The sequence below is a fragment of the Alligator mississippiensis genome, chromosome 10, assembly GCF_030867095.1.
Source record: "Alligator mississippiensis isolate rAllMis1 chromosome 10, rAllMis1, whole genome shotgun sequence".
Lineage (NCBI taxonomy): Eukaryota > Metazoa > Chordata > Crocodylia > Alligatoridae > Alligator > Alligator mississippiensis.
The window spans coordinates 62316797-62344358 of record NC_081833.1 but is presented as its reverse complement, the minus strand read 5'-3'; the positions used below and the strand labels follow the sequence as shown (position 1 = coordinate 62344358).

The 27562-nt window shown below is 44.4% G+C and overlaps 2 protein-coding genes across 2 annotated transcripts in view; both read left to right on the top strand.

The window, feature by feature from the left end:
* Positions 1–11641, top strand: part of CES2 (carboxylesterase 2) — a 37575-nt gene extending 25934 nt beyond the window's left edge. The window contains exons 8-13 of the mRNA XM_014595607.3: positions 408–548; positions 1999–2079; positions 2698–2845; positions 4318–4467; positions 8889–8961; positions 9062–11641. Of these exons, the coding sequence (XP_014451093.2) occupies positions 408–548; positions 1999–2079; positions 2698–2845; positions 4318–4467; positions 8889–8961; positions 9062–9245 (777 nt within the window). The 3' untranslated portion in view covers positions 9246–11641. The remainder of the gene's footprint in view (positions 1–407; positions 549–1998; positions 2080–2697; positions 2846–4317; positions 4468–8888; positions 8962–9061) is intronic.
* Positions 11642–14389: 2748 nt separating this feature from the next.
* On the top strand, positions 14390–27295 carry LOC102564228 (fatty acyl-CoA hydrolase precursor, medium chain). Its single transcript, XM_014595606.3, has 13 exons — positions 14390–15428; positions 16018–16222; positions 18060–18198; positions 19098–19231; positions 20298–20451; positions 20711–20815; positions 21501–21608; positions 22159–22299; positions 23074–23154; positions 24981–25128; positions 25651–25800; positions 26836–26908; positions 26999–27295. The coding sequence occupies exons 1-13, from the start codon at positions 15353–15355 to the stop codon at positions 27186–27188; spliced, it is 1704 nt and encodes a 567-aa protein (XP_014451092.2). The 5' UTR covers positions 14390–15352; the 3' UTR covers positions 27189–27295.
* Positions 27296–27562: the final 267 nt, after the last annotated feature.

Below are 27562 nucleotides of genomic sequence, written 5' to 3'. Positions count from 1 at the left end.
CTAACAATTTACCATCCTGTCTTTCCTGGTCTTATACGGCTCTTTGCAATCTTACTGTACCGTAGCATTTTACTAAAGTACAAACTGTTTTTCAGAATAACAATACATATTCATCTTGTGTGGTAGTCCTGATTATCGAGATTCAGGTCTTCAGAAGTACACAGCGCTGCCTTCATTCTATCATCATCCTAAGTGAAGGGAATTTTAACATTGATTTCCCTGCGAACAGTTAGGTGACTAGCAGGTGCTGTGTCTGGACACTTTGTTAATGGCTCGGTCATCACATTTGTTCTGTGTTGGATTCTAAGAGATTGGCACTTGTATTGGTCTTGGCTTCACTCAGCAGTAGGAATTTTGCAATATCACGGAGAGGGATAAATAACTTTGGTTTTTTTTTTTCCTTTTAGCAAATTGCGTATTTCCCTGCAGTTGTAGATGGTGTGTTTTTTCCAAAGGAAGTAGATGAGCTGCTGGCTGATAAAGAGTTCAGCACTGTCCCGTATATGGTGGGAGTAAATAATCATGAATACGGCTGGATTATTCCAAATGTAAGATTTCCAATGTAAGATATGTTTTCCCTACCTACGTTAAAGGAATGTGAGATTGTTACACTGGAACAGAAAGAAAGGATCACACCCTGTTCCGTGTTCTTTATACGCTGGCCTTATCTCCCTAAATCAGATGGAGCCAAAGCTCCTTCAGACCAGTGAGATTCTCTCCATTGCTTTCAGCGGGCTTTGGATGAGGCTCAAACTGAATTGGTCCGACTCCTCTTTTAACAGCTAGCTGGAATTTATACCCATCAATTAATGCTTTTGATTTCTTATCCTGGGTCTCAGAGAATACCTTGATATTTTACGTATCCTCTGAGAGCTGTAATTAATTCCACAATTTGTATTTACATGGAAAATAACACCGATTTTATTTATTTATTTTTAATGTAAAACCTACAAGCATTGCACACTTTGTTAAAGGTAATAGTTTTAACCTGCACATTCCAGTTATATTTCAACATGGTACTTAATATAATCTTTGGGATTATTGTGTCCAAATGAGAACGCTCAAGGCTTTTAGTTATAAGTCATTATCACAACTTGCAGTGCAAATCCATTCACCCATCAAACACTTTTGCTGATTGCTTTGTATAATGTAATATCTAAAGAAGAGTACAAAGTACATGGCCGAGCACCTAAGGCTTCATAACAAAAATTTTGCTGTAGGCAAATTAGAAACAGAAGAAGAAAAAGACCTGGATGCATTGGTTAGTTACAAGATGACTATTAGCCATAAGTAGTCTGGCTATGGAAAAGGTAAATGCAATCCTAGGATACAAGGCAAACAGTAAGGACAGAAGTAATGTGGTTTTAGAAAGCACTGGTCAGACTCCTGTGTTATGTACAGTTCTGTTTCTCCATGCTCAAAATAAAAGAATTAAATAAGAGCAGGTGCAGAGAAGGGATGATGCTACTAGGACAAGGTGGGGAATGGAGAACCTACCAGATAAAAGGAGATTAAGAGAGCTTGTCTTGTTTAACCTAAGAAGATAAAGGCTGAGAGAGCTTGCAATAAATTTCTAGATGAGTATCATGCAAGGAAAATAACTGTTTAAGCTAAGCAATATTCGCACAAGAGCAAGTGGTCTTAATATGCTGCAATAATCAACTATCCTGGAGATTAGAAGAAGGTTTCTAACAACATGAGCATTGAGGTTTTGGAACAGGCTTCCAAGAGGAGTAGTGGGGGCAAAATTCTGAGCTAACATTAATGCTGGGCTTGATCACTTTACAAAAGGAGTTATATGATGTGGTTGCTGGCAATAGCAAAGGAGAGCGCCACTTCCCACCCACCTCCTCGTAGGTTCCTATGAAAAAGGGTGAATTTAATAAGTGCTGAGCCATCCTTGCTAGCTAAAATGAAATGGAGCAGTCAGCAGACATGCTGATATTAAATGTTTTTTACAATATAAAAATATTGTTTTATTCTTATGTTATTATGCAGTTATTTAAATTCCGGTTCTTACAAGAAAGGATGCACAGAGAAGACATTATTTCAGAATTACACAAAATAGCATCACAGTTGGTGAGTCATTTTATTGTTCATTGTTTGTTGTCCTATATGGTATCTTATTGTTTGTTTTAAGCCGGTCTCACATCTGAGGTTGTAGATGCCATCACGTCACCACTGTTTGCCATATGTGTGTATTCAAAGGCTTGCTGGTGGAATTCATCACTGACCTAAGCTTTTTCTTGGTGTCAAGCTACAGCTCCAGGGGAACAAATTCAAGTTGTGCTCCAGACTTGTGCCAAAGGCTGCCCACAGTCAACCCAGCTGTAAATGGGCACCTGGTCATTCAGGCTGGGTACTTGAAGGCAGATGAATTCAGTGCTGGCCACATTGTTCCCTTGTGTGCCATTGACTACAGAAATCAAGGTGCTGCGACTACCTGAGCCCTGCAAGCTGCCAGACTCAGAAGGACCCCTGACCTTGACTTCTGGGACTGTTTAGGGAATGTGTGTACATTGAACCTTTTCTTATCTGTGGCATTATTCCAAAAAAAGCAAATAGTGTGTGGTTCCTCCAGCAGGGATCCTAGCCCTTTGGGTAATATTGAATAACTAGTACCTGAGCCGCAGTTCTGGAGACTAAACCCACAGTCCATTTTTGCCTCTCTTTATGTGCCTTCATCCTTTGTTATAGATGCTTCCCGTTGAGTTTCTCTCTTTGGTAACAGATGAATATTTAGGAGACACAAATGACCCTGATGAGCTGCGAGCCCAGTTTCAAGAAATGATGGGAGACTTCCTCTTTGTTTTTCCAGCTATTCAAGTATCTAGATACCACAGAGGTAAATTTTCCAGCTAATATCCCAGAGTGACACATGCCCTGGCTCAGTTAAGAGCAAGTAATTAGAGGGCTAAATCAGGGAATAGCATTGAGGCAAAGTACTTGTGGATTTTTGGACTTTGGCATGGACTTGGACCTAGTAGCGCTCCTGAGGATTTTCTGGCACTGCACTGCCCCCTTCCCTGCTGTTTTCTATTTTGTACTTAACCTAAAACCCTTTGAAGCCTATAGAACACTTTCTATTAATCTGAACAGACTTTAGATCATGACTAACTTCCTTTTTTGGAGATAATTTTCCCCCACTTAGATTGTTGGGGGGGGTTTCTGAAGACTAAATTTGTTGTGTCATTCCTTTTAGTCTTCTTGGTTTAGTATAGCTGCCGTTACCCCTCCTGCCCTTTCCAGCTGAGGTGACTAGTGCTAGAGATCAGACAGCTGTGTTTCATGAGGCAGAAGTGATATCTGTGACACCATGCAGGCAGCTTTTTACAGACTTTTTACTGAAACGTGATTTTTATCTAAAGGTAAATGGGCATTTCTCTAATTACACCCTACAGATCATTGTTGGGTCAACATGCCACAACACAATATCTGATGCCCTTGTGGCAGTTTTGTTGCTGAGGGTGGATATGTGGTCTTGTTGATTTGGTTGGGAACGTGGGCTGTTAATTTAGCAAAACATTTGTCAAAGATAATTCAGACAGAGAGATATATGACTCTCTCCATCCTCTCTCTTGCCTCCTACACACAATATACAAGAGTAGGACTGTATTTTGAGCTATTATGCGATTGCCTCTAGATACACTATGCAAACACACAAATCAGGACAAAAATATTTTAAAATAAGTTATAGTAGATGTTTTATTTTTTAGTATCTGATGTGAGGGGTTTTTGGTTTCAAGATAGCAGCACCCTACTCCCAAGAGGAGTACTTCTGGGGCAAGGGGAGGGACTTCTGATGGAAAAAGTCAGGGGTTAGAGGTGGGATATGATGAGCGGGGGGCAGGGCACCCATCAAGGGGCAGGGCTTCCCTTGCAGCCCTCAACAGCTCACCAAAACTTGTTAAGCGGCCCTCCACGTTAAGTAATTGGCTGTCCCTGGATTAAACTGATCTCTTGAGGTCCTTTCTAGCTTATCCCCTGGCCTCTTGTATTTTCTGAAAATGAATTGTGAAATACATTAATTGAAACCCTGAGCTAGAATTTTAGTTACTGTGTAGACCACACACGTACCACACACACGTTTCCCCTCCAAAAATCAGCCCACCCCAAATGATGTGTGTGTCTTATTTTGCGGGGGAGGCGTACAGTGTGAGAAAGCAGTGTGTGCTTTTATTGCAAAGCTTAATTTGCATCTGGTCACAACATGAAAAAGTATTTAAGAATGTGCAGGAAGCTCTTGATTAACAGTTGCTCGTGGAAAATGCAGCGAGAGAAATCGTGCGTTCTATCCCGGTTGTTCCTTTCCACTAGATTCTGGCGCTTCAGTCTACTTCTATGAATTCCAGCATCGACCCAGTATATTTAAGGATACTAAACCACACTTTGTAAAGGCAGACCATGGAGACGAAATTGGCTTTGTCTTTGGAAATCTGTTCATTTCAGGCAACTCAGTCTTAGTTGGTAAGAACTTATTCATCAAACTTCTTTTTTTTATCATAAAGCTCATCTGTTTCATATTGTGCATTCATACTGCTTGTTACAAGTCTTATCTTCCAGCAGGGAGGGGAGTTCTCAGAGCACATATGGCCTAACACCTTGCATTGAGACTGCTCAATATACCAATATATTGCCCAGGCTAATAGGTTATAGCATGCAGTAAGTTTGTGAAGCACTTTAGCCCCTGCTGGGAGGTCTGGCACCAATGTACTGGCCAAGTCCGTTTTGTTTGGGTCCCTCAGCTTTACCTGGACACTGGCCTTATGTAGCCACTCATGCATCTACACACCCTGTCATATTCCTCATGATATTTTTCTGCCCAGGAGCATTTTTACAGTACAGAACTAATTTTCCCAGTTATTGTAAGCAGCACCTGCACACACCGTCCCTGCCTGCTGGTCATTTTTCATTAGCTGCCTTTCTGAGGGCAACTTATCCTGGTGTGACAAGGAAACCTACTGGCAAGGTTCCCTCTAAGCTGCATGCATGCATGGCTGCACACAATAAAAAACCTTGCTGCACAGTAACTTTTTTAATGCTGCACACCCGCCCGGAGAAAAGCTGGGCTGTGGCTTCCTGTAAACTTTGTGCACAGAGCATAGCAAAGGCACTGGAGCTGGTGTGGGACACTGACTGGCAGTAAGTTACTGCTCGGCTGCGTGGGGGCCCTCTGCTCCTCCTCATTGCACCGGCATTCCCACGGGGAGGGAGCAGTGCGGGGCAGGCAGCAGTTCCTCCCTGAGGCGGTGGTGGGGATGAGGGCTGGGGCAGAGCCAGGCGCCGCGCGGGCTCTGCTGGCTCCAGGGAACTGCTCCACTCCCCAACCCCTTCAAGCAAGCTTCGCCCCGATGCCATATGCCTCCCTGGCCCAGGGTGGTCGGAGAAATGGAGAACCTACCTTATGAGAGGAGATTGGTGGGTCATAGCCCCAGGCTTCAGGGCTTCTGCTGGTCACCTGAAGGAGCAAGGAAGAGCTTGCCCATCTTGCCTTTCAGCCCTGGACATTGGCCACAGCCAGAATTGGGAGATGGGCTGGGAGAGAGGGTGCTGTTGCCCCCGGAGGTATTGAAAAACCTCCCAGGTGCAAGGACTGTGGGATTTTGCCTGGTTCTAGCATGGGGCATGGTCAGCTGTCCAGGTCTGTTTGAACACATCTTGCCCAAGAAACACCCTGCCACTGCCATGGCAAAGGTCTCAGTGCTCCTGTTGTGTGTCCCACTCCCATCCTGTGGCCTACAGTGGGGTTTTGGGCCAGGGGCTGCCCCGGATCTACAGTGTGCAGAAGGGGCTGGAGTGGATGCTGTGGACCCCTTTGCACAGTTGTCTGCCAGCATGTGCAGGGGCCCTGCCTGGGACTTCCCAGCAGGTCCCTTCTAGTCTTATGCTCCTGAATGCAGGCATTCCCCTGGTGCGTGCCGAAAGGAGGAGGCAGGACCAATTTGGGAACAGACCGAAGCAGCATGCTTACAGATCACTGCACCTTAGACAGAACATTACCTAGCGGCTGCAGCCTATTCGGAGCCCTGTACCACCTTCTTGCTTGCTGTCTAGCTAGCCAGAGGGCCAAGCTGATCTTAGCATTTCCTCAGCAGCTTTCCCCTTATTCCTCACTAACCTCAATCTCTAATACCAGCCCTTGAACTTTACAAGACAAGCACTTCATATAAACAGTAACAATTATTAACACAGTTTATAGTACATATTATTATAGGATGTAAAACTAAGTTTAGTGTTACTGTGGCCATTGGTTACCAATGCAAAACACTTCCCACTAAGAGTATTGAGTATCTGGCAAAGGTCACTTGCTATCTGGATGATTTGTTCCTCTTCATATTTTGTCTGGTCTGTCCTGAACCTTCAGATGATAGACTGAGTATATCCTTATGGGATTTTGGATTTGTTTTAAGCTTCTAAATTAATCCTTGCATTCAAGGATGTTGCAGTTGAAGTAGGCATTGCTATGTAAGTAACTCGCTGTGCCTGAAGACATGATGATAGTACCATGCCTTCATTATTTGAAATGTCCTGTACACAAGACACAGATTTAGACTGGGCAGAGCCAGTTTTCTTATCAGTGTTTATATTGGTACAGGGATAAGGTTGTAGCTATGTTGGTCTAAAAGTAAAAGCAGTCAGCATGGTAGATATAACTTTTATTAGACCAACTAGACAGTTGCAAAAAAAAGTTCTTTATTTCCAAACTTTTGTGCTCACGTTCTCTTTCTCAAGCAAAGGAGAATGCAAATCTTGTTAAATTTCTTTCAGGTAGAAATAAGTTCATATTGCACAGGAGAGGTGGAGGGTGGTATAAGTTCTCCTGGCTAGAAAAGTCCATTGCGTGCAAATTAGGCTCGGATAAAAGTTGGAGCAGTCTATTTACCTCAAAGGTATCTGATGACAAAGAGGATGTTGAATAATTCAACACCCTCCAGCTCTCCTGTGCAATATGAATTTTCATTTCTACCTGGGAAAAATTTAACAATCTTTGCATTCTCCTTTGCCTGAGGAAGGCCATGTGAGCCTGAAAGCTTGCAAATAAAGGACATCTTTTTGCAAACGTTTAGTTGATCTAATAAAAGATGATCACCTCTACCACACTGACCACATTGGAGTATCAAATTCATCTAGCCCTGCAGACCAGATGAGGGACACTGATCCAGTCTGTGTACTAGAACGGGACCACACACCAGAGCCATTGTGCAGGGCTTGTCTGGTGGAGCACCCTATGCCAGCCTCTGTGTTGTATGCAGCATGTGCACACCCAGTCCAGCCCCATGTTCCAGATCCACTCTGGGGCTTGCGTGTGCAGTGCTTGGGTTGGATCCAGTGCTGAGAGCACTCATGCAGCACAGAGGATCTGGAGCACAGGCTGCATGTGGCAGCCCACTGGACCAGCCTTATGCAGTGGATCCGGGGCCAGTCCAAATAGGGCCATGCCAGTGCACAGGGCCAGTCTAGATCAGGCAGAGCATAGAGCTGGACTGGCCATGAGCACTGCATGTGCCTCCCAGACCAACCCCCTGTGCTTCATGCAGTGCCCGCAGCACTGGGTCCAGCCTATGACCCAGACAACCTTTGCATATGGTACACAGGGTTGATCCAAGACCCATGGGGCTGATCCAGTCTGTGGAGCCATATGTTCAATACTCCTGCATTAGCATAGTTACAGCAAAAGCAAAATAATTCCTGTTCATATACACCAAGAAATGAAAGCTTCCTGTTTTAACAGAAAGTTCAGAAAAATGGTTTGATAATTGAATATTTCTAAACACAGCTGTTTATTAAGAATCTTTTGGTAGTCCTCCCATGGATAAGTCTGGTAAGTCATCAGTGTAACTTCCTCTGCTTTCACATTCCTGCTTTCCTGAGGAATGTGAATGCATTAGGAATAGCAGTAGTCCATGACTTTTTCAGATGCAAAAATATTTTTATATACAGCAACTCTGTTAAATAGGGTTTGAATGAGGGCTTGATCAAGTTGGCTAAACCCTGAGAGTCTTATACAGTGTTAAGTCTTATACAGTCTTGTTAAGAATTTGTCCCTGTCTGCCATTCTGCTCCTATTACACCAGCACCCCATGTACATGAGCTTGGAGATTTCTGGGTAGCAGTGCCTACTGGAACCTGAGTGTCCTCAAGCTTCCATGCCAGGGCCCCATCACTTCTGTAGTTCCCACTTATTTCAGATATTTTACAAAACAACCATTTCTGAGTGATCCATGATTTTACACAACATGGTCCCACTGTAGAAGCATCAAGGCTGCATGTTCTGTTTTGGGGCAGGGTTTGGCAGAGCTCTATTACAATCCCCTTTTAGCTAAACTGAAAGCATCTTTCCACTTAAATCACATCTCTGCTTGTGACACACCAATGATGGGATATGTTTAATAACAAGAAATAAAAAAAAAAAAAAGGTTACCCTCTATGCAGTAGGTAGAGTTCTTTGGGGTGCAGTGTCTTGTGTATTCCAGGGACCATCATCCTCTTCCCCCAGTGTCTTGTGACATTTTGAATTCTGCAGTGGAAAAGAGATTGAGTAGCATTTGGACCTTTTCTTCAGTTGTGACTGATGCAAGATGAGTATGAAGCGATGGATACTACTGTTCTCATCGCCAGAGCATGGGAGTACCCAGGGTGAAGTACACAGATAGAAACCATCATATGACAAAATGGTCCTCGTCCTGTAGAGGGAGTAACTTATATGTCTTAAGTACTTGTCATGAATATATATTTCACTCTCAGTGACTCGCAAGCAAGGATGTGAGAACTGAGTTCTGTTGCAGTCTGTTTCTTCATAAGTTTTATTTGCCCATGCTATCGGAGTCTGCATTTCATTCGTAATAGTTTGATTACTGGCTACGCTAAAGTTTTGTAACCTCTTTCAGGTGATGGTACGGAGGAAGAGAAACAGCTCAGCCGAAAAATGATGAAATATTGGGCTAACTTTGCACGGAATGGGTAAGATGCATGATGCAGTAAAATTATGTAGTAGTGTTTGCATTTGTCAGCTCTCAACAGTTTAAATGGGAATTGTATTTTTCATTATGCTTTTCTCCAGAAATCCTAATGGCAACGATTTGGTGGAATGGCCAGTCTTTGACCTGAAGGAGCAATACCTGGAATTGAATCTAAAGCAAGGGAAAGGACAGAAACTAAAAGAGAAGAGAATAGAATTCTGGACAAAAAGCTTAGCTGAGAAACTAAAAACAATCAAGGACAAGGAAAAACGCACAGAGCTATAACTGGTAACATTTTACAATAGTTCCTTCAGTTTGTCTAAGCAATATGCTGATCTGATAATCATGGTTCAAATTTTTAAGCCTTGAATAGGATCTTAAAGGATGCCTTAAAGTTGATCTTAATGATAAGATGGGAAGTGGTGCCAAACCTAAATGTCCACCCATTTGTTTCAAATGTTTGCTCCTTTGAAGATAAAAACTGTCTTTCCTTGTGGATTAGTAGTAGAGTTAGTGGTGCTGTAGCTATGATGAACAAAGTAATATGTGAGAAGCAGGGGGTTTTGATGATACCTTTCATTGGACTAACTTCAGAAGCCACTGACCAATAAACACCAAACAGAACTTAACCATACCCAAGTAACAAGTGCAAAGTGCAAAACTTATCAACACCTCTCCATCACCAGTACAATCAACACCACCCTGCAGCAAAACCATCAGAATCCACAAATCCTCCACACGCCTATCACAGAAAATGGTGCATCTCATCCAGTGCATCTGATGCCTCCATGGAAGCTATGTGGGTGAAACTAAACTACTACAGCGCTCCCAAATTAATTCAAAAGGGCAAAAATAGCCAGTCAGCAAAGGAAAACACTTTTCACGATCTCTGTACTGAATGAAATCTGCAGCAGACCCCCAGAACATGGACCTGGAAACAAAAATTCCTAAATTTACTGGACACTAAAAACCATAGGCAATGGCTCACGATAATTTGCCTGCTCTTTAATTTCTCTACACTCTGCAGATAGAAGTGCCCCTCTTTCTTTTTGAATGTTCTTATTCTTTCACATAATTAGGTTATCTAGTTCAGCTGCCCTTTTACTTGTTTGTAGCAGTTTCTGATAACTTCTTTGCTCACCATTTTTACAGCCCTCTTTCGCTTGTTTAAACTGCTTCCATTTACCTACTGGAGTTAAACAGAAGCCAGCATTTTATCTGAAATTTAGCTTCGGCACTCTGCTTCTTTTCCAGACCTGAAGAAGAGCACTTTGTGCCTGAGAACTCATTTAGTAAGCTACTCCCAAGTAGTCAGTTTGTCCTCTAAAATATATCACCAAAAAACACACCCTCGCGTCTCAAATTAACACTGCTTCTTGGGATTGTTAATGTTCTGACTAAACTCCTTGCACCTACACTGCACTCGGGTCTCTCTTTTATGCAAGGGTCACGCTTCAAAAAAGCCTTGTATAAGCAAATCCATTCTTACATGTAATTAATAAGGATGTGTACCAGCCACCTTTTTTTGGTTCATGGCTGGCTCAGGAGGAGGGTTAGGAGATGCACTAGAAGGTCACTTAGATGACATTTCACTAAATTCAATAATAAAGGCAAATAGATGCTTCACAATACAAGTGCAAGGAGCGTAGCACCACATGGAGCAATGGACTATGTGAGACTGAGGCAAGTGCGTGATGGCATCACATACCTGCCTCGCTCGCCCTCCCACAATGCATCACTCACGTCACTGCATAGCCGTGTTGCATGCTTCTTCGCATAAAATCAATTTTTTTTCTCGCACAAGGCAAGTTTCTGGTATAGATAAGGTCGTCGCATATAAGCGAATCAGCACAAAATGAATAGCGACCCGAGTGTATTTTTAATGCAACTTTTATGATTAATTTTATGAGTTTTTTGTAGTTAGTCTACAACGATGCATAACTAAGGAGCTACAAAAATCGTGATTGTGCATTTTTCACAGAAACTGCGATTTTGGACAGGCTCTGCGAAAAAGCATGGGCTCCCGAGGGGAAAAAAATCGCCAAAAATACAATGCTAGCTCTATCTGGGGAGCCTCGTGGCAGCCCACCTGGAAGGAGCAAGGACAAGATGTCTGCTGCCTCCACCCCTTGTCACTGATTGGCTGTGAGGGTTGTCTGTTATGCAGCCCTGCCCCCCTCCACCAATCAGTGGCAAGAGGCAGGGCCACATGATGGACAGCCTTCACAGTCAATGAGCAGTGAGGGGTGGGCAGCCAGTCAGCAGCGAAAGGGCAGGGGCACATGATGGACAGCCCTCACAGCCAATCAGTGGCATGGGGTGGGGTCACCAAAAGCATGCGGGGGGGGGGGGGGGGCGGCACTGCACTTGGTTTATGAAAATGGCTGCCGGCCCTGAGATCTGCCGGCAAAGTTGGCCAGCTGCCGCCTTGAGTTCAGTAGGCCCCTGTGTATGTCAGGAGAGAAAAGTAAAAAGGCAACCACACAGAATCAACCCCCATGGTCATGTCGGTGGCGGCAGGCGGTGTAGAGCATCCAAGAACTGGCGCACATCTCTGCCGACTCCCATCTCTCTAGGTTTCCTGGCTTTGTAATTTGTATCGCTTCACACCTGGGTGTAACTGCTTTGGATAGTTTAAATTAACTTTGTATCCAAATAAACCAATGTGTCCCTGACTTACAGAGCTGAGTGTGTCTGTCTTAATTCTTCATGTAAACTCTGCGACTCCTAACCATAAATTGACTTCATGTCTGTCTTGTGTGATGCACTGAAAGAGTGAAGGAAGAGATATCTGTTTTGAGGACTTAAGATGAGGGATTGACTTAAACTATTAACTTCAGTAGTATGGTTGTGTCCTTCAAAAGAAAAAAAGAAAAGACAAGTTAAGCCAGTTGTATGCAATATTACAATAAGAAATTTGTCAATATGTGGTGGAGAAGCTGTTGTTGAAATGAAAGCCAAAGCTGTTGGGATCCAGTATTTCGCTGAAACCAAGCAAGCTTCAACATACTGTAGAAACATAAACCAGCTTTCTACAAGACGTTAGTTAGCAGGGTATTGCATCCAATCAGCCACTTGTACAGTTCTTTTTTTAATGAAAAAAATGAAAAATATTGTGTACTTGTAATGCATGTTTTTAAAGGGGTGAATATCAGGGTTAAAGCAATAACCTGCTTAGTATTATAAAAGAATGGTAAATGATCAAAGTGTTCATTCGGGTGATTTTGGTAGGAGTACTAGATTGCATTCTGCCACAAATTTTATCTGGTAAAAAATTCATAAGCTCTTCCTCGGATACCATTGCAAGATGAGTAGCAAAGTTTGGAAAGACCCAGACTTGTTTTGCTGTACTCAACATAGGATACTTACAGGAGCAGATGGGATGCCTTCCAAACTGAGTTGCCGGCATGTGGGTCACTTTAAAGTCATGCGACTGCATGGTGCAGCTGAGGCAATGGGAAGCTGATAAAATCAAAGCTACACATGCAGACGAAGGAAGTCGATGTGTGGCAGCAGTGGCATAGTACTTTGAGCACGGGCCAAGGAATCGCTGTTTTGATTGCTCAGTGTTTTTTGTACCTGAAAAGCCTGCAGTGATTAGTGACAAGATATTGCATCTTGTGCGAGCTGCTTGTAATAGAGGCAAAAATGTATCTGGGGATTTGTTCCATTACTATTTGAGCAGCGTCAAAAGTTGGACATCCTCTTCTTCCAGTTAACCTAAGTCTGTTGCAGGGGTTGGCTTCCTTAGGGAAAAACTCGATAAGAACAGCCTCTGTGCCCGTGGCTTGTTTAGAAAATAGAAATTGGGATGCATTACTTTCTGACTAACCCTCAATAACAGGATATGATCCCTTGTTCAGCAGTGGAAAATGGCCACAGAGAGACTATATTAAAAAATAGCTGTGTATGTAGTGGTGATTTGCACAGTGTGTGTACGTTTTTAATATTTTTCAATCCTATTTGGCTGAGGATAAAAAGTAGGAGGTATTACTTTCTGAATTACCTTTGTAATATTGCTAAGGGGTAACTCAGGTTCTCATGTACCAAACCTATAGAAGGACAAATAACATACAGAGAAACAAAACATTAACACGTTTCTCAGAGGTTAAAGCAATTTTTTAACTAGATTTTTTTTACCATCTTGTAAAACTGCACCACGTTACATTTTGCACAAATAATTTCTTGTTGTCACTGTCATTTACTCTTCCTCAGAAAACTAGATAAATAAGAGCACTGAGATTTTATTTGCTTGCTGATGCCTCAGTGTGTAGGTCCTTGTAAGCTGTGACTACTGCACATTATTAGGTAACAATAATGTCAACATTTTTAATTTAATGTCTGCAGTAAAGATGTGGTTCTAATACTAAAATCAATTCCCACTATCACCATAACTTGGCGCGAGTGAATGGAGCACCAGGCACTAACTTAGTAGGGGTGCCAACAGAATTGTCCCCACCCCTATGGAGTCCATGCACCAGCAAGAGAAGCAGCCTAGTGCCCCTACTTAGTTGGCGTCCAGGGCCTGGTGCTCCACTCGGTCACACCAAATTCTGGTACTGATAATTGACTTTAGTTTGAAAAACCCATCTTTATTGCAGACATTTAAATTAAAAATGAAGAAATTGTTACCTAATTTTAATCACAGCTGCTTTTGTGGCAAGAACCTGGTGCACAGACGCTACACCTGAAAGCTGGGGTGGACAGACTGGACTGCAACCGTGGCAGCAACAAGCAGCGGCTGGGGAAAGTTTCTTTGAATCCACAGCATAGGTAAGACTCCTGTGCCTCTCTCTGGGAGCTCCTACACCTCTGGCACTCAGCAGCACCTCCCTGACCCCATCCCCTCACTCTCCTGAGGGGTTTGCCCTGCTCATTATGCCTCTGCTAATTACCTGTTTTTAAGTGATTATTTCATTTAAAGAGCATGTTTAAAGTGGTTCCCTATGTCTCTGTCTGTTAAGTACTGACATGAATCTACTTACCGTGATGAGTGCTGAGCGCGTGCATGTTTCAGCTCGAAATAGTTCTTTTGAAAGACACCTTCAGCAGCTCCAGCCATGGCATTTACGTTATTCTGAATATCTTTTAATGTATTTTAAGCCTAGAAGACTATTAGTTTCCTGCTGGAGATTGATTAAAGCCAAGGCAAGGGGATTTAATACCTGTAATACCTGGGGTCGGACTTAATGATCTACTGAGGTCCCTTCTGACCCAAACATATATATGAATCTTTGAAACTCTGCCCCAGGTAGAGTAGCAAGGCAGAGAAGCCAGGAACAGCACAAAGTGGAGTTGATGGTTGTGGACCACCTGGGCCTTTGTTTGGGAGGAAGCTAAGAGATTCCTCAAGGGAGTGGGAAGAGGAAGATGAGCCCATCTGGAGAAGAACAGAGGGCACATCTGTCCTGCAGGGGTGGACTGAATAAAACCCACCTCGGAGGGAACTGAGCCTAGGTGGATCTGGCCCTCTGGGGGCCAGGTTGTGACTCTTAAGCTTAGCCCTAAGGATGTGGTGGTGCTAGTTAACCCCCATGGGAGAGCGTGTGCTTCTCTACAGAGCTCCCCAGAGTGCAGGGGAAAGTGGTCTGCCACACCAGACAACTAGAGGCTGGACTCTGACCCCCCCACCTACTGGGTACCTATTTCTGCTCACCAGCTGAGGAGTGACCAGGGCTTTAGCCTTCCCTGCTCCTGTTGGGGTAGCTTGCCCCCTCCCCAGGTACTGGAAGAAAGCAACTTGTTCTTTTTGAGGATGCTATGGCAGCTCCTCCACAAACCCTCTCCAGCTTGGTGTACAGAAACAGAATATGGCTATAATCTGCCCCTTGCCTTTAGTGTCATCCCTGCAAACCCCTCCCTGCCCAGCATTTTTTACCTTGGACAAACAGCCAAAACTTTGAAAATGCTGCTGTTTAGCTTTGTTATCTCAGGGGAGGGGACGAATTGTGGGGATGGGATCCCTGGAGAGCCCAACAAACTCCCCTGGGTGCAATGTTGCTTTTCAGTGGGACTGAATAACATATGTTTGTCTGGTTTTGGTTAGTTGTTAAGGAAGCAGCCAGCTGCTGTGATTTCAGCCAGTAGGTGGTAGAAGTCGAGGGGAGTTTGGGTAATACCCAGTCTGTGGGATTAAAAGCAGTTAGAAACTATGATTGTGTACTTTTGTTCCCAGCTGATTTTGTCTGACCTGTGCCCAGGTTCAGGTTAATCATTATTTTCCTTTGCAAGATGCCAGAGCAGTCTGCGTTCAGTCATGGTCTTGACAGTTAATCCAAAATATGTTTGAGACCTGAATTGCAGCCCCTCAGGCAAGGCTGATTCACGGTGGAACCTTTATACCTGATCTTCCAGCACATAAAACAAGCTAACCTGTAATCCCCAGCATAAGGATGGTGCCTGCTTGTGAGATTTCATTGCTTTTTGCACTGATTTGTGCTACAGGGCTCACCATTTCTGTGGCTGCAGGTAAGAAGGGAGATTGCTTATTATTGTGTTGGTTGCATTGTAAATCTAGGGTCAGTTTTTCCAAAGTTTGTCCCAGTGTCCCTGAATGTGTGAGCACAGCATAGAACTGCCTGCATAGAAGCATTTGCCTGAGCACACAGGAGAGCATGGCCATGACTATAAATGCACCTTTTGTGCTGATCTTTGAGAGGACAGTCCTGGCACCCTCAGGGGCAGCCTAGCAGCTCTCAGCAGAACTGCTTGGACAACGGATATTTTTCCCTGGAAACGGCTGATTTGTTGAAACCAAAATTGTGGGAAAGGGTCAGGCTAAGTGACTTCTCATTCAGAATTATAGTCCGGGGGGGGAGGGGGTTGTTTTTAAGGATAAAGTCAAATTTCCTAAAAGATCAAACCAAAGCATGTGAAAATTATTGAAATGAGGTATTGGGATCAACCTCTTCTACACATCTGCATGCTTGACTAAAGCATTTTCAAGATTTTGATTTTTGGTTCCAAACAAAAGGAAAGAAACTTTGAGAAATCTGATTCCTGCCCAAACTGTCATCACCACGTGTGTGTTCATTATATTTCCTTGCATGTTACACAGGACAGGAAGGTGCCCGGCCAGAAGTGGTTGTGTCCCAGGGGCGACTACAGGGGACACAAACTCGCGTGAAGGGAACGGACAGACTCGTGAATGTTTTCCTTGGCATCCCTTTTGCAAAGCCACCTGTTGGATCCCTGAGGTTTGCCCCTCCAGAGCCACCTGAACCATGGACCGGCGTCAGAGATGCAACTTCCTACCCACCCTTGTGAGAGCCGTACCGTTCTCATTGCTCTGTTTGTCACTGTTTGCGAGCGAGCTTTGGCCCAGGGAGTGACCCTGAGGAGCAGCTAGGATTGCCTGGCACTGTGCTGACAATACTAATGTGTTTCATAAGCCTTTCATAAGTCTGTTTAGATAATGTAAGAGAAGCTGCTTAAAATTCTTTCCTTTGTGCACCAGAGTATCTTGTTGCCTATTGAAATTCCTTGGCATGTATGACCATCATTATAAACAGGGTGGCCACCATCCTGATTTAACTGGAACAGTCCTGGATTTCCGAGGCAGGTCCCAGCAGGCCAGGGAAGAGCATCCCAGGGGCAGGGAGGCAGAGCAGCACAGCTGTGAAATTGCCCTAAAATAAGTTAGCTTGATTAGTGGAATGACGGTTAAAACGAGGAGATGATTGTTAATACTTACGAGGTAAAGAACAATGGGTCATTAATGGGCTATTGACTCCCTTAGCTGCCTGACTAGTAATATCAGAGCTGCACCACACCATCCTGTCCCTACCTCTGCCTGCAGCAGCACTGACTTGGAGGGGGTGGGGGTGGGGAAGTGTCTTGGATTTCACATTGTCCCATATGGTCACCCTAATTATCAAGCAGCACTTCTACCCTCCAGCTTCTTAGTCCTATATACAGACATAAGCAGGAGGACACAGAGCTGGGACATTTTCCAAGCTTAGCTATGATCTCTCCTTGCAAGCAAGGAGGTACAGGTGCAGCTGTCATCCACGCTGCCTTCTCTTTGGCCTCTGTGTTCTTTATGCATTTATTTAAAGTTTCAATATGGGCCAAATATATGCAACTGTTTAGCATTGGACCAGGAAAGAACGACTGGGAGAATCTGTCAGTGAAATCAGTAGCAGTTTTGTGACTGCAGCCAGTGCAAATGCCCTTCCTTTTGGATGAGGTGCACTGGAGCCTGCTCAGCCTCTAAGTAAGATTAGCCTAATTTGAAATACGTATCACAAGATACTGCTGGTCACTCTGTCTTGCTCCCATTCTTTACCCCTGATCTGCTGCTGCTGTTCCATAAATTCAAATTCACTAAAACCATCTGTGCTCACAGTTTGTTCCCAGAGTGTGATATTTGCTGCCTACCATTGGTCTAATAACAGCTTTAGCTTCTGTGGTACATAGAGCACAGCAAGGGACTGTAGGGGCAGGGCTTCAGTCCTTCATACTGCCACCTGCACCAGCCTTTCTGGTCAGCACTGTTAGCCTAAAACTGTGGTGCTCAACCCCTGGCCCGCAGGCCAAATCTGGCCCATGGAGCCCTGCCATCTGGCTCACAGGGGTTCCCATGGGTCCAAAAATTGGGCTGTGGGAAAGTGGTGGTAGCAATTGCCACCTCCCTGATGCCAAATATTTGGACCCACAAGCCAGTAAGCACACTAGATTGGCAGGCACAGGGGCTGGCTGGACTTGGGGCAGGGCCTGATCCTGCAGCGCAGGGCTAAGCGGAGGGAGCATGGGGCAGAGGAGGTGCATGTGGCCCCAATGCAGCAGTGTGAGGCTGAGGGGAGCAGCATGGGCCTGATCCTGGGACACAGACCCCATCAGCCTGCAGAATGGCCCCATGCTGCTCAACCATGGCACCAAGAGTTTGAGCACCGCTGTCCTAAAACCATCTTGTCCCTGAGAGAGTAGCAATCATTTGAGGCAGTTACAGAGTAGGGGTTAAGATCTTTGTTCTTGCTGTGCAAAATGTTCTGGGCTTTCAGGTTGTGCGCCCTGAGGGTGGGGGTCTGTTCACACTCCATTCCTGCTGCTGCTCCAGCTGTGCTCTGTTGGGCTCACCCTTTCTGCTCTCTTGTGAAGCTGTCCCCAGGACCTGACCTTTCTGAGAAGAATTCAGAAAACGTGGAAAGAAAAGCACGGTCCTCTCAGAACGTCGGAAGACTGTTTGTTGCTAAATATTTATACTCCTGCCGATTCAGACAAGAAGACCAAGTTACCTGTAAGCCAATCAACTGCACAAACTTTATAAATTCATTGCAACTGCAATACTTGATGACACTCTTGACAGTCTAAACTTAGTCCTGGACATTTAGGTCACTTAATTGCTTTTGAAATTTTTACTGGCATCACTAAAATTAACATCCCATCTCTTACAACAAGTTTTGATTGCCATTATTTTTCACTGAGGCTGGGGCCAGATCTGCCAAGGTATTGAGTCAACAGCAGGTCCAGATAGATGGATTTGGCAACTCGCTTCCCAGGCTTGATGCTTAGCCTGTTTTGTGCACATCTGAGAATCAATTTGCACACCTATGTTAAGTTGCCTGACCGTCCCTATGAATGTAATTCTGAGGTTCCTGTCTGCCCAAATCAGTTTTGAAGTTGGGGCCTAGAATGCCAGCATTATCTAGGCATTTTTTACCTTTACCTGTGGAGAATTTCCAATTTGGCTTTTTTTAGCTAGATGAGTGACTATTTTAAATTTACTTTTTCCTGAAAAATCACAATAAACAGAATATTAACCTGGACTAAAAATGTTATTTTGATCATTAAGAAACGTGAAAGAGGATTTTTGGAGGAGCGCAAAGAAGTTAAGGCCTCCCTTCCTGTTGGGTAACATTAGAATTCGGGTGCTGCTCCTAGGTTCTTTCAAACATTTCTACAGGTCTTCCCTTTTCAATAATTGGCAAGAGCATGAGTTTTGGACAGTGCTTTTTAGACTAAAGACAGCCTGTGACTACAGTTTTGATAGTCCTTAGTACTTTTCAGATGAACAAAACAGAAATATAATAATGCTTGTTCATCACCAAAGATGATGCTACCTGCAGAGTATTTTCTTTCCCAAATGAAATTGTTCATGTGGTACACAGAGGCTTTTTTCATCTTGTTCTCTCCAAGGTGATGGTGTGGATCCATGGAGGCAATTTTATCTTTGGTGGGGCATCCAGGTTTGACGGGTCAGCACTATCAGCCTACGAGGACGTGGTGATGGTGATCATTCAGTACAGATTAGGTCTGCTTGGATTCTTTAGGTAAGACACTCTATTTTAGCCTTTCAAGAATATTTCCTATCACACTGGAAACAGTGAGAAGATTAGACTACCAAACTTCCAGGGCCAGCTCCTCTGGTTAATATAAATCACCCTAAATGCATCTAACTCAAAGATTTATTGTTTTATTGGGCTATGCTGGTTTACTCCAGTTGAGGGTTGGGTCTTAAATTCTAGTCTTTCCAGGCCCAGTTGATGGCAACCCCCTAATTAGGATGGAGGGTGAGGCTATGTAGAGCATTCCCTTTATAGCTATTCCAGTCATTTCCCCCCCCCCCCCACAAAAGCAGGGTTCAGGTAATATAAAAGGCCAAGGATCTCTGTAGGATGGTGAACAGCATCTTCACAGCAGAGGGCAGGAAGACAGTACTGCTTCGGTCCTGATGGCACGGGCAGCACTATGGAAAACTTCAGCACGACTTTTGGGTTTTATTCTCAAGTCTGCCACTACCCGGGTATAGCATTTTGTCCACCTCACTTACAAGGATACTGCCATGTAACTGGTACATTTTAAACTGATGCTGGAGCCAGGGGTTCCTTTTGTGCAATCTTGGGGGGGGTTGTTTGTTTTTTAGATCAAATGTCTTTTTCCCTAAACAGAACAAAGTCAAGCATCAGAGAACAACTCATGTGTCTGCAGTTCCCAGCCTCTTTCACCTGCACTCAGTTCAAAAGCTCTGTCTTTTATCTTTTTTAGCAGGACCCTACGAGCAGTTGTGCTGGGATGTCAGCTGGGTCCCTGCAGCCTTCTCTCATTGCTTCTTTGGTCTTTCTGCATCTTTCACAGCCACGCTAGCCTTTTTAAAACAACATTCAGAGATTCCCCTCCACTCTTGTGTCTTGCCTGGGATCACTGTTTTTTGGGTGACATCAATTTTTGGGGTGGTTTGTGTTGTTCCAGTTTTATGAGGGGTCTTAGTATGTCTTATAGCACTATAAAAGCAAGGTGATAGTTGCATCTTGATGACATCCATATTCCCTTTCTAGTTATGGTGAGAAAAGGCTAATGTACTAACTGAGAATTTCCTATCTGCTGATTTTCTTTCAGTACCGGTGATGAACATGCTCGTGGAAACTGGGCATATTTGGATCAAATAGCAGCTCTCCAGTGGATTCAGAAAAATATTGAGCATTTTGGAGGCAATCCAGGATCTGTTACTATATTTGGCGTGTCTGCAGGCTCAGTCTCTGTTTCTGCACTAGTAGGCTTACAATGAATACGCAAACTTAATATTTAAAAGCAAACCCCAACCATTCAGTGTGGGAATTCTGAAACCTCATTTACAAAGTAGACGGGATTGGTACATTGCACAACGTCTGCAAATGTAAACCCTAATCCTGAAAAAAATTAAGCGCGTGTTTACCTTTCTTGTGGAATACAGTGTACCTATCTGTGTACAGAGTGACAGGACTATGGCTTTAACATACCCCTAGCATTCTCTTTGCTTCCTTTTCTGGTAGGTTTTGTCTCCCTTGGCCAAAGGCTTATTCCATAAGGCCATATCAGAGAGTGGGACTGCACACCTTGTTTCTGGAACCTTATCTTCTGTTGAAGTTGTTGCTCAGGTCAGTTCTTTTGTGTGTGTCTTAGATTGTTCAGAATGCAAAACAAAAAAAAATGCTATGCTTAATGTTTGGGTTAAAATAAAAAGAAAGAAAACATTTAAATTGCATTTCATCCAATGAGGTTAATCTACACTAACCCCAAACCAAAGCAAACGTGCGCTGAGCTTTTGAAAGTAATGGTAATTGTTTTCATGCATTTCCAGTTTGCAATGAAACCAGGTTTAACTCTAACTGGAGATCCTAACAGTTTCAGGAGGTTTTGAGTTTCTCTGAGCGCTGGGGTACTAGCTTATCATGCATCTGCTCCTCCACATGCTCCCACAGTAATTAATTTAACAAAACATCTTGAAACTGAATATGGGATCAGAATCCTCACGTCGTATATGTTTTCAATATGAGCAAAGAGGCCAAGAGATGTTCCAATAACAATGTCTTAACACCAATACTGTCAAGTGAAGTTCATCATGGAATTAAAATCTCTCTCCATGTACACCTTTCATTCTCCTTCTTTGAGTTTTCTCATTGTGTTTGATTGGTATTGTTATCATGATGTTCTTTCTATAGCATGGGCTAGCAACACACTGCTAAGGGTAGTATGCGTGTGTGCTGTGAAGGGGTTATATGTAAACTCACTATGACCGCCTTTCAAACAGCACCAATCCTTGTCTTTGTAAATCACGTACAGAAAACGGCCAAGTTATATGCCTGCGAGACAACCAGTTCAGTTGCCATTGTTCACTGCTTAAGGCAGAAGACAGAGGAGGAGATGGTCTTCAACAGTAGTCTGGGACAGGTAGGTGAAACTCTCCCTGGTAACAAAATGCAATATGGCAGTAGAAGCTGCTCTGTCTCTGTGTAGAATATGCACTTGGGCTTGTTTGAACCTGTCTGAAATTTTTCTAAAGCTTTTTTTTTAATGATGGTTTAACTTTAACCTAAAAGTCCAATTCCAGAGAAATAACATGCACAGAGTCACTCAAACAGATCCTTGCAATATTTTTTATTTTTGCATCAGCCAACCAGGGCCAACATAGCTTCAGGTGAAGCCCAGGTGTGGACATGCACCAGTACCAACTCGAGCCAGCACTAATTGTCTCAGAGATTAATTTAAAAGCTGTAAAACTTGAAGCCTGTTTTCACAATAGACAAATAATTATGACTCAAGCCAACAATCAGAAGCTGTTGTACAAAAAAACATGTTCCAACCTGGTGCACAGATTTCAGAGATCTCTAACGTCTTGAACCCTGTTGGGCAGTTAGAGTAGGCATAGGGACTAGATATTTTGCTGTATTAAAGAAGAAAGTAAAATATAACCAACAAATGATGTTTTTTTTCCCTTCAGGAAGTCCCAATGGTACCTTTAGTTGTGGATGGAGTATTGCTTCACAAGTCACCTAAGGAGATTCTGGCTAGAAAAGAGTTCAGTGCTGTCCCATATATGATTGGAGTAACTAACAATGAATTTGGCTGGAATATACGTGCTGTAAGATCATCATAAAAGCTGATTTTTCTGCATTAATAAGTGAGGATGGGGGTGAGAGTTTTGCTGATGGGACTTTCTTAGATGCAACAGTCTAGTTTGAATAGCCAGCTGGGAAAGCGTCTGGAGTTACTGAAGGACAAACCTCACTCCGAGTCCTTCAGAATTGTTAATCTTTGATCTGTGAGTGCTCTTCAAGGAGCCTTCCTAGTGTCAGGTGGACCTTGGTTAAGACCAGCAGTATGCACTAGAAACACTTCCAAGTCTTGTCTGGACATCTCTAGCCCTTGCACTTACATGGAGACAGATTGTCTTAGAAGGTCTGCCTGTGTACAGCTCATTGCGTTACTGGGCCTCAGGTGTTTTGCCTTCTAATAAACAGGTGACTGTCACATACTCCTGTTCGGGTTTGTTCCACCAAGACACAGTTTAGCTAGCTGAGGGAGTCATTAACTTTGTAATAAGGATCAGAGTTCATTTTCTCATGCCCGGCACTCACAGAGGATGTTGATTTCATGGTAAATAACCCTTCACCAATACTGGGTATGAGTGATGGAAAGTTGTTTTACCATGTGCAAACCATAGCTACCAGAACAGACTGGAACTGTGCATATAAGCTCTTCAGGATGCAACTGTGTTTTCCTGTATGTTTGCACAGAGCCTCTCTCTGAAAAACAAACAGTAGCAAACAAAATAGCTGGAATATAATAAGATCCAGTATTGAATCTGCTCAGACATCCAGTAGGTAGAATAACCCGTGTCTGTCTCTTTGTGCAGTCATCCAAAATTCCTGGCCTGAAAGAAGTGGGCGATAGAGCATCAATCATCTCAACAATCGAGTTTTTCCAGCCATTGTTGGTAAGAGGCCGTGAGATTAATCTAAGCTCCAAAATCAGTTTATCTTTTCGCCTGTAGCACATTTCTTCTTCAGTCTTGCATTTTCCTGCTCTGGCTTATAGTCCTGCCACCTCGGCACATGATTTTTGTGAAGTCTTGGGCCATGGGCCCAAGCTTATGCTCCAGAAGCAATAGCAGTGAAGTCCCTGGGACTGGGTACTGGGTAGGCAAAGGCACACAACCTAAGAGGGCATAGCCCAGCAATAATATCTGCTGAAGCTTGTCAGGACAGGAATTATTTTCTGTTTTAGATTTGCAATAAATCAGTATCTTAAACAGTAACTTGTATATAAACCATAATGGAAATTCTGGGCTTTTAGGTGTTTTTAGGCAACAAACAGCCAAAGCATGAGACACATTTTGGGAGAGGGACAGATTCTTGTATCCCATTGGTCTTTTCCTGCACTCTCCCATCCCTCACTTCTTTGGTGGTTTAATGAAGCTACCTAAGGAAAGAGGCTTGGCATGGCCTAGACTGCATTGATTCCAGCAGAGTTTAAACCCACTTACATCAGCAGTCAATTTGCTTTAACTGTTTCTCTGCTGCACTGCCGGGCTGGAAGGGATGGAGCCACCGGGACTCCTGTACCCACCTTGCCTCGCCCTGCATCATCCCCAGGAAGAGCCCAGCAGCTCCTCCAGAGGTGCGGCACCAGGCAGCCAAGCATGGGGAGGGCATGTGGCCCCCCCCCAATCTTTGCATGGGCGAGGGTAAGCCTCAGCTAGGAGCTGAGCTCAGCCTCTGCTTCATGTCTCCGCACCTCGCTGCCACCGCTTCAAAAGCAGCGGGCACCACCATATGCGTCCCGCCGTTGGGTGGGCTGGGCAGCGAGGCATATGGCAGCGCCCACCACTTTCGAAGTGGTAGCAGCGAGGTGTGGAGACACAAAGCAGAGGCTGAGCCCGGCTCACAGTTATGACCCACCCTCACCCATGCAAAGATTGGGGGCCATGTGCCTTCCCTCCTTCAGCTGCCTGGCACCGTGCCTCTGGAGGAGCCACTGGGCTCAGATTGTCCCATGACCCAGCTGAGCTGGGGCCCCAGTCACGGTGACTGGGGCCAGGCCGTGTTGTGGGACAATCCCCACAGTGCAGGAGGGAGCAGGCCAGGGGGAGGGGTGAATGATTCACCCTTCCCCTACCCTGCTCTCTCCTGCACTGTGGGGGTCTCTATCTGCTCTCCCCACAAGCCCATGGAAATAAAAAAAAACAGATTTAAAAGAAACTTGCCTGCCTGCAGCTGAGCCAGCTGCGATCCTGGCTGCGAGTGCACATGGTAGCTTAGCATACCTGCCCCTTCACCTCTGCTGTAGGACCCTACGGCCAGGCTGCCCTACAGCAATGCCTCCTGCTGACCTGTGTTTGGGGGGCTGAGCCCCATTAGCCCCCGACTTCCACTGCCCATCTGCAGTGGGGCTCTTAGCTGCAGGGCCCCTGCAGCCAGCAGGTTTCGCAGTATAGGACGGGCCGGCCCTGAATGTGGGAGCTTTCCTCCCGGCTTGCTCCCATCACAGTTTCTTGCCTAAGCAGCTGGGGCTTTTTTCTTGTTCTGACAGCTTGTAAATACAAGAATTCCCATCAGCCCCTTTGCCTGCATGAAGCAAACCTTTATATGAATGGGCTGCACTCTTAGTTGGCTGAAACCAACCTTTTTTTCCCCTCTTTTTCCTTCCTTCTCAGTCCAATCTCACTCATGAGTAGCTCTGCAGTGAAAAATGTCCTTTTCAGCAGCTTTTCAAACAGTGATCTATTTGCCATTCATTTCTCACTGCTCTTCTTTCTCACAGGGTGTCCCACCTGAAGTTCTGCCTGTGATAATCAATGAATATCTAGGAGACACAGATGACTCTGCTGAGCTGCGAGATGGGTTTCTGGACTTGCTGGGAGATGCGGCAGTTGTCATGCCATCTCTGGAAACACTAAATTATCACAAGGGTGAGCTTCTGATTGACTAGATAGGCAACAATCACATGTTGAAACCTATCTTGGATGATGCTGGATCGTATTGTCCAGAAACTTGACCTGTGTGAGGATTTACTGAGGACAGTTAGATAGTGCTTTCAGTGTGTATGAGTACTGGCCTCCTCCTTGTATGCTGAGCCACGCTCAGGCCTGAGGACAGCACTGTATAAACTGTGTGTACCAAAATACCAAAGAGAAGGCTACCACTAACCTTTTTTCTCTTTTTGATCTTGGCTTCTTGGAAGATCTTTCAGCGTGTGCTAATGTGCTGTGATTTGCTTTTATGAATTTTTATTTTTCTTATGCTAGAACACCCACTGAATGAGGTACTGTATATTAAAGCTCATTCTCCCACAAAGCAAGACAGACTAATATAGTCTGGTCTCATGTAAAGGAATACACTCATAAAGGGAGGGCATCTTGAACATCTGAACTCTGTTGCCGTTACTGCACTACTCATCTTCACTGACTTCTCTTAATACTATTTTCTGTTAGAGTCTGGTGCTGCAACCTATTTGTTTGAGTATCAGCATCGCCCAAGTTTATATAGAGATACTAAACCCGCATATGTGAAAGCTGACCATGCAGATGAAGTTGCTTTTGTCTTTGGAGGACCATACCTGGCAGGTGACATACGTCTGCGTGGTAAGTAGTGGCTAGTGAAGTGCTTTTGAATTACTTGCTCCTCATGGATCAGTTTTAGCATGCTTATTTTTATTCAAATAAAGGCAACTAAGCCAATCCCAAGGTCAAAGGGTAACAGTGTAATCTGTCCTGGTCATTGATTAATATTAATATGCCGTCCTTTCCATCTCCATCAGGGTAGTTCAAGTAAAGAGTTTAAGTTTTGGAAGCTTAGGAAGTTGGAACTGCATAATGCCATGTGCATGCCACGTGCTGACCGTGCCATGTCCCCTGCCCACTTGACGGTGGCAAGCACACAGCATCGCACCACTCCCAAGGCAGTGGTAACAGGGTACAGAACCCAGCCCGCAGCAGCAGCTGCCTCCACCCTGTGCGCAGATCTGGGAGGTATATGCCCCCCATGCCTCTACCAGGGGAGCCCCTCCCTGCCCCCCCTCACACAGACATGTGCCCCTGGATGAGCCACCTAGGCTCTGAGTGTCCTGTGATCTGCCCTGACCCAGGAGCCCCATTCACCCCAGCCCCACCCTGACTCTGCCCCACTCCCTCCCTCACCTGCAGAGGCCTTAATCTGCCCCCATACACCCCTTCGCCATGACAGATTTACCTGCTGGAGGGGGTGCATGTGTGCAAATGCACATATGCTCAGCCCCTCCCCAAATAATATTTTCTCCTTCCACCTATGCCTAACCACTATCAGCCACTCAGCAATCACTATTGCTGACATTGTTTCTGTATAAAATAATAGTCACTACTGCAGGGACCAGAACCCAGATCCCTCCTAGCATGTGAATGCCCTCCCCACCAGCTACAGAGTTACTCTTGCTCTTCCCCTCTGGCTCAATGGATATTTAAGCATGTTATTCAAGTGGAATGGCTCCAGCTGGAGGGACAGTGGAGACCCACCTTAATTCCTCATGTGGGTGGGACACTCCTTTGGGACAGCTGGGTTCTACTCCTTCATGCAATGAATATTTAATTTATTTTTTACTTTCTGCTACACAGTACAGTTATTCTTTCCTTTATTTCCTTCAGATGAAGTTACAGAGGAAGAAAAGCACCTCAGCAGAAGTCTAATGAAATACTGGGCTAACTTTGCTCGAAATGGGTGAGATTCATGAAACATTGGTCGGAAGTGTGTGTGCAGCTGTGGGTAAGTGCCTCTGCAGATTAAATAGGGGATTTACTCTATTTCCAGAAACCCAAATGGGGAAGGTTTGGCAGAATGGCCATCTTATAACCTGGATGAAGGATACCTAGAGATAAATCTAGAGCAGAAGGAAGCAAAGCACCTGAAAAAAAAGCGAGTGGAATTCTGGACAAAGATAGTGCCTGAAAAAATCAAGGAGAAAAGTGCTGAAGACAAGAAAGAACATGGAGAGTTATAGCTTAGCCAGCACGAACATGGACTCATTATCATTTAGGTGTTTGCCCGGCTACTGTCATGACAGAACAAACACCTCTCCTAGAAAATAAATGATCTGTTGTATTGCGAGATGCTTCTTTCTTTTTTAACTCTTGCCTTTACCATCTGCAGATAGAAGATACCATGCCAAGCAATTTTACATTAAATAATTCCCTTCTGTCATTCATTTTGATGCTTTCCTGAACTTGTCAGAGACATTTAACAATCCCAGTTGCCTGCTCTCCCTTGTGTTCAGTCCCTCACAATCACAGACAGAATGCCACATGAGCACCAATTTAACAAAGCCGCGTCAATAAAGATTTCATAGATTTCATAGACATTAGGTCTGGAAGGGAC

Bases quoted from the DNA above. Each gene is read 5' to 3' on its own strand.
- LOC102564228 (XM_014595606.3), top strand. From the start codon at position 15,353: ATGGTGCCTGCTTGTGAGATTTCATTGCTTTTTGCACTGATTTGTGCT. The intron at 19,232-20,297 runs GTAAGACACTCT...ATTTTCTTTCAG, and splicing joins GGTCTGCTTGGATTCTTTAG to TACCGGTGATGAACATGCTC. The intron at 25,801-26,835 runs GTAAGTAGTGGC...TATTTCCTTCAG, and splicing joins AGGTGACATACGTCTGCGTG to ATGAAGTTACAGAGGAAGAA.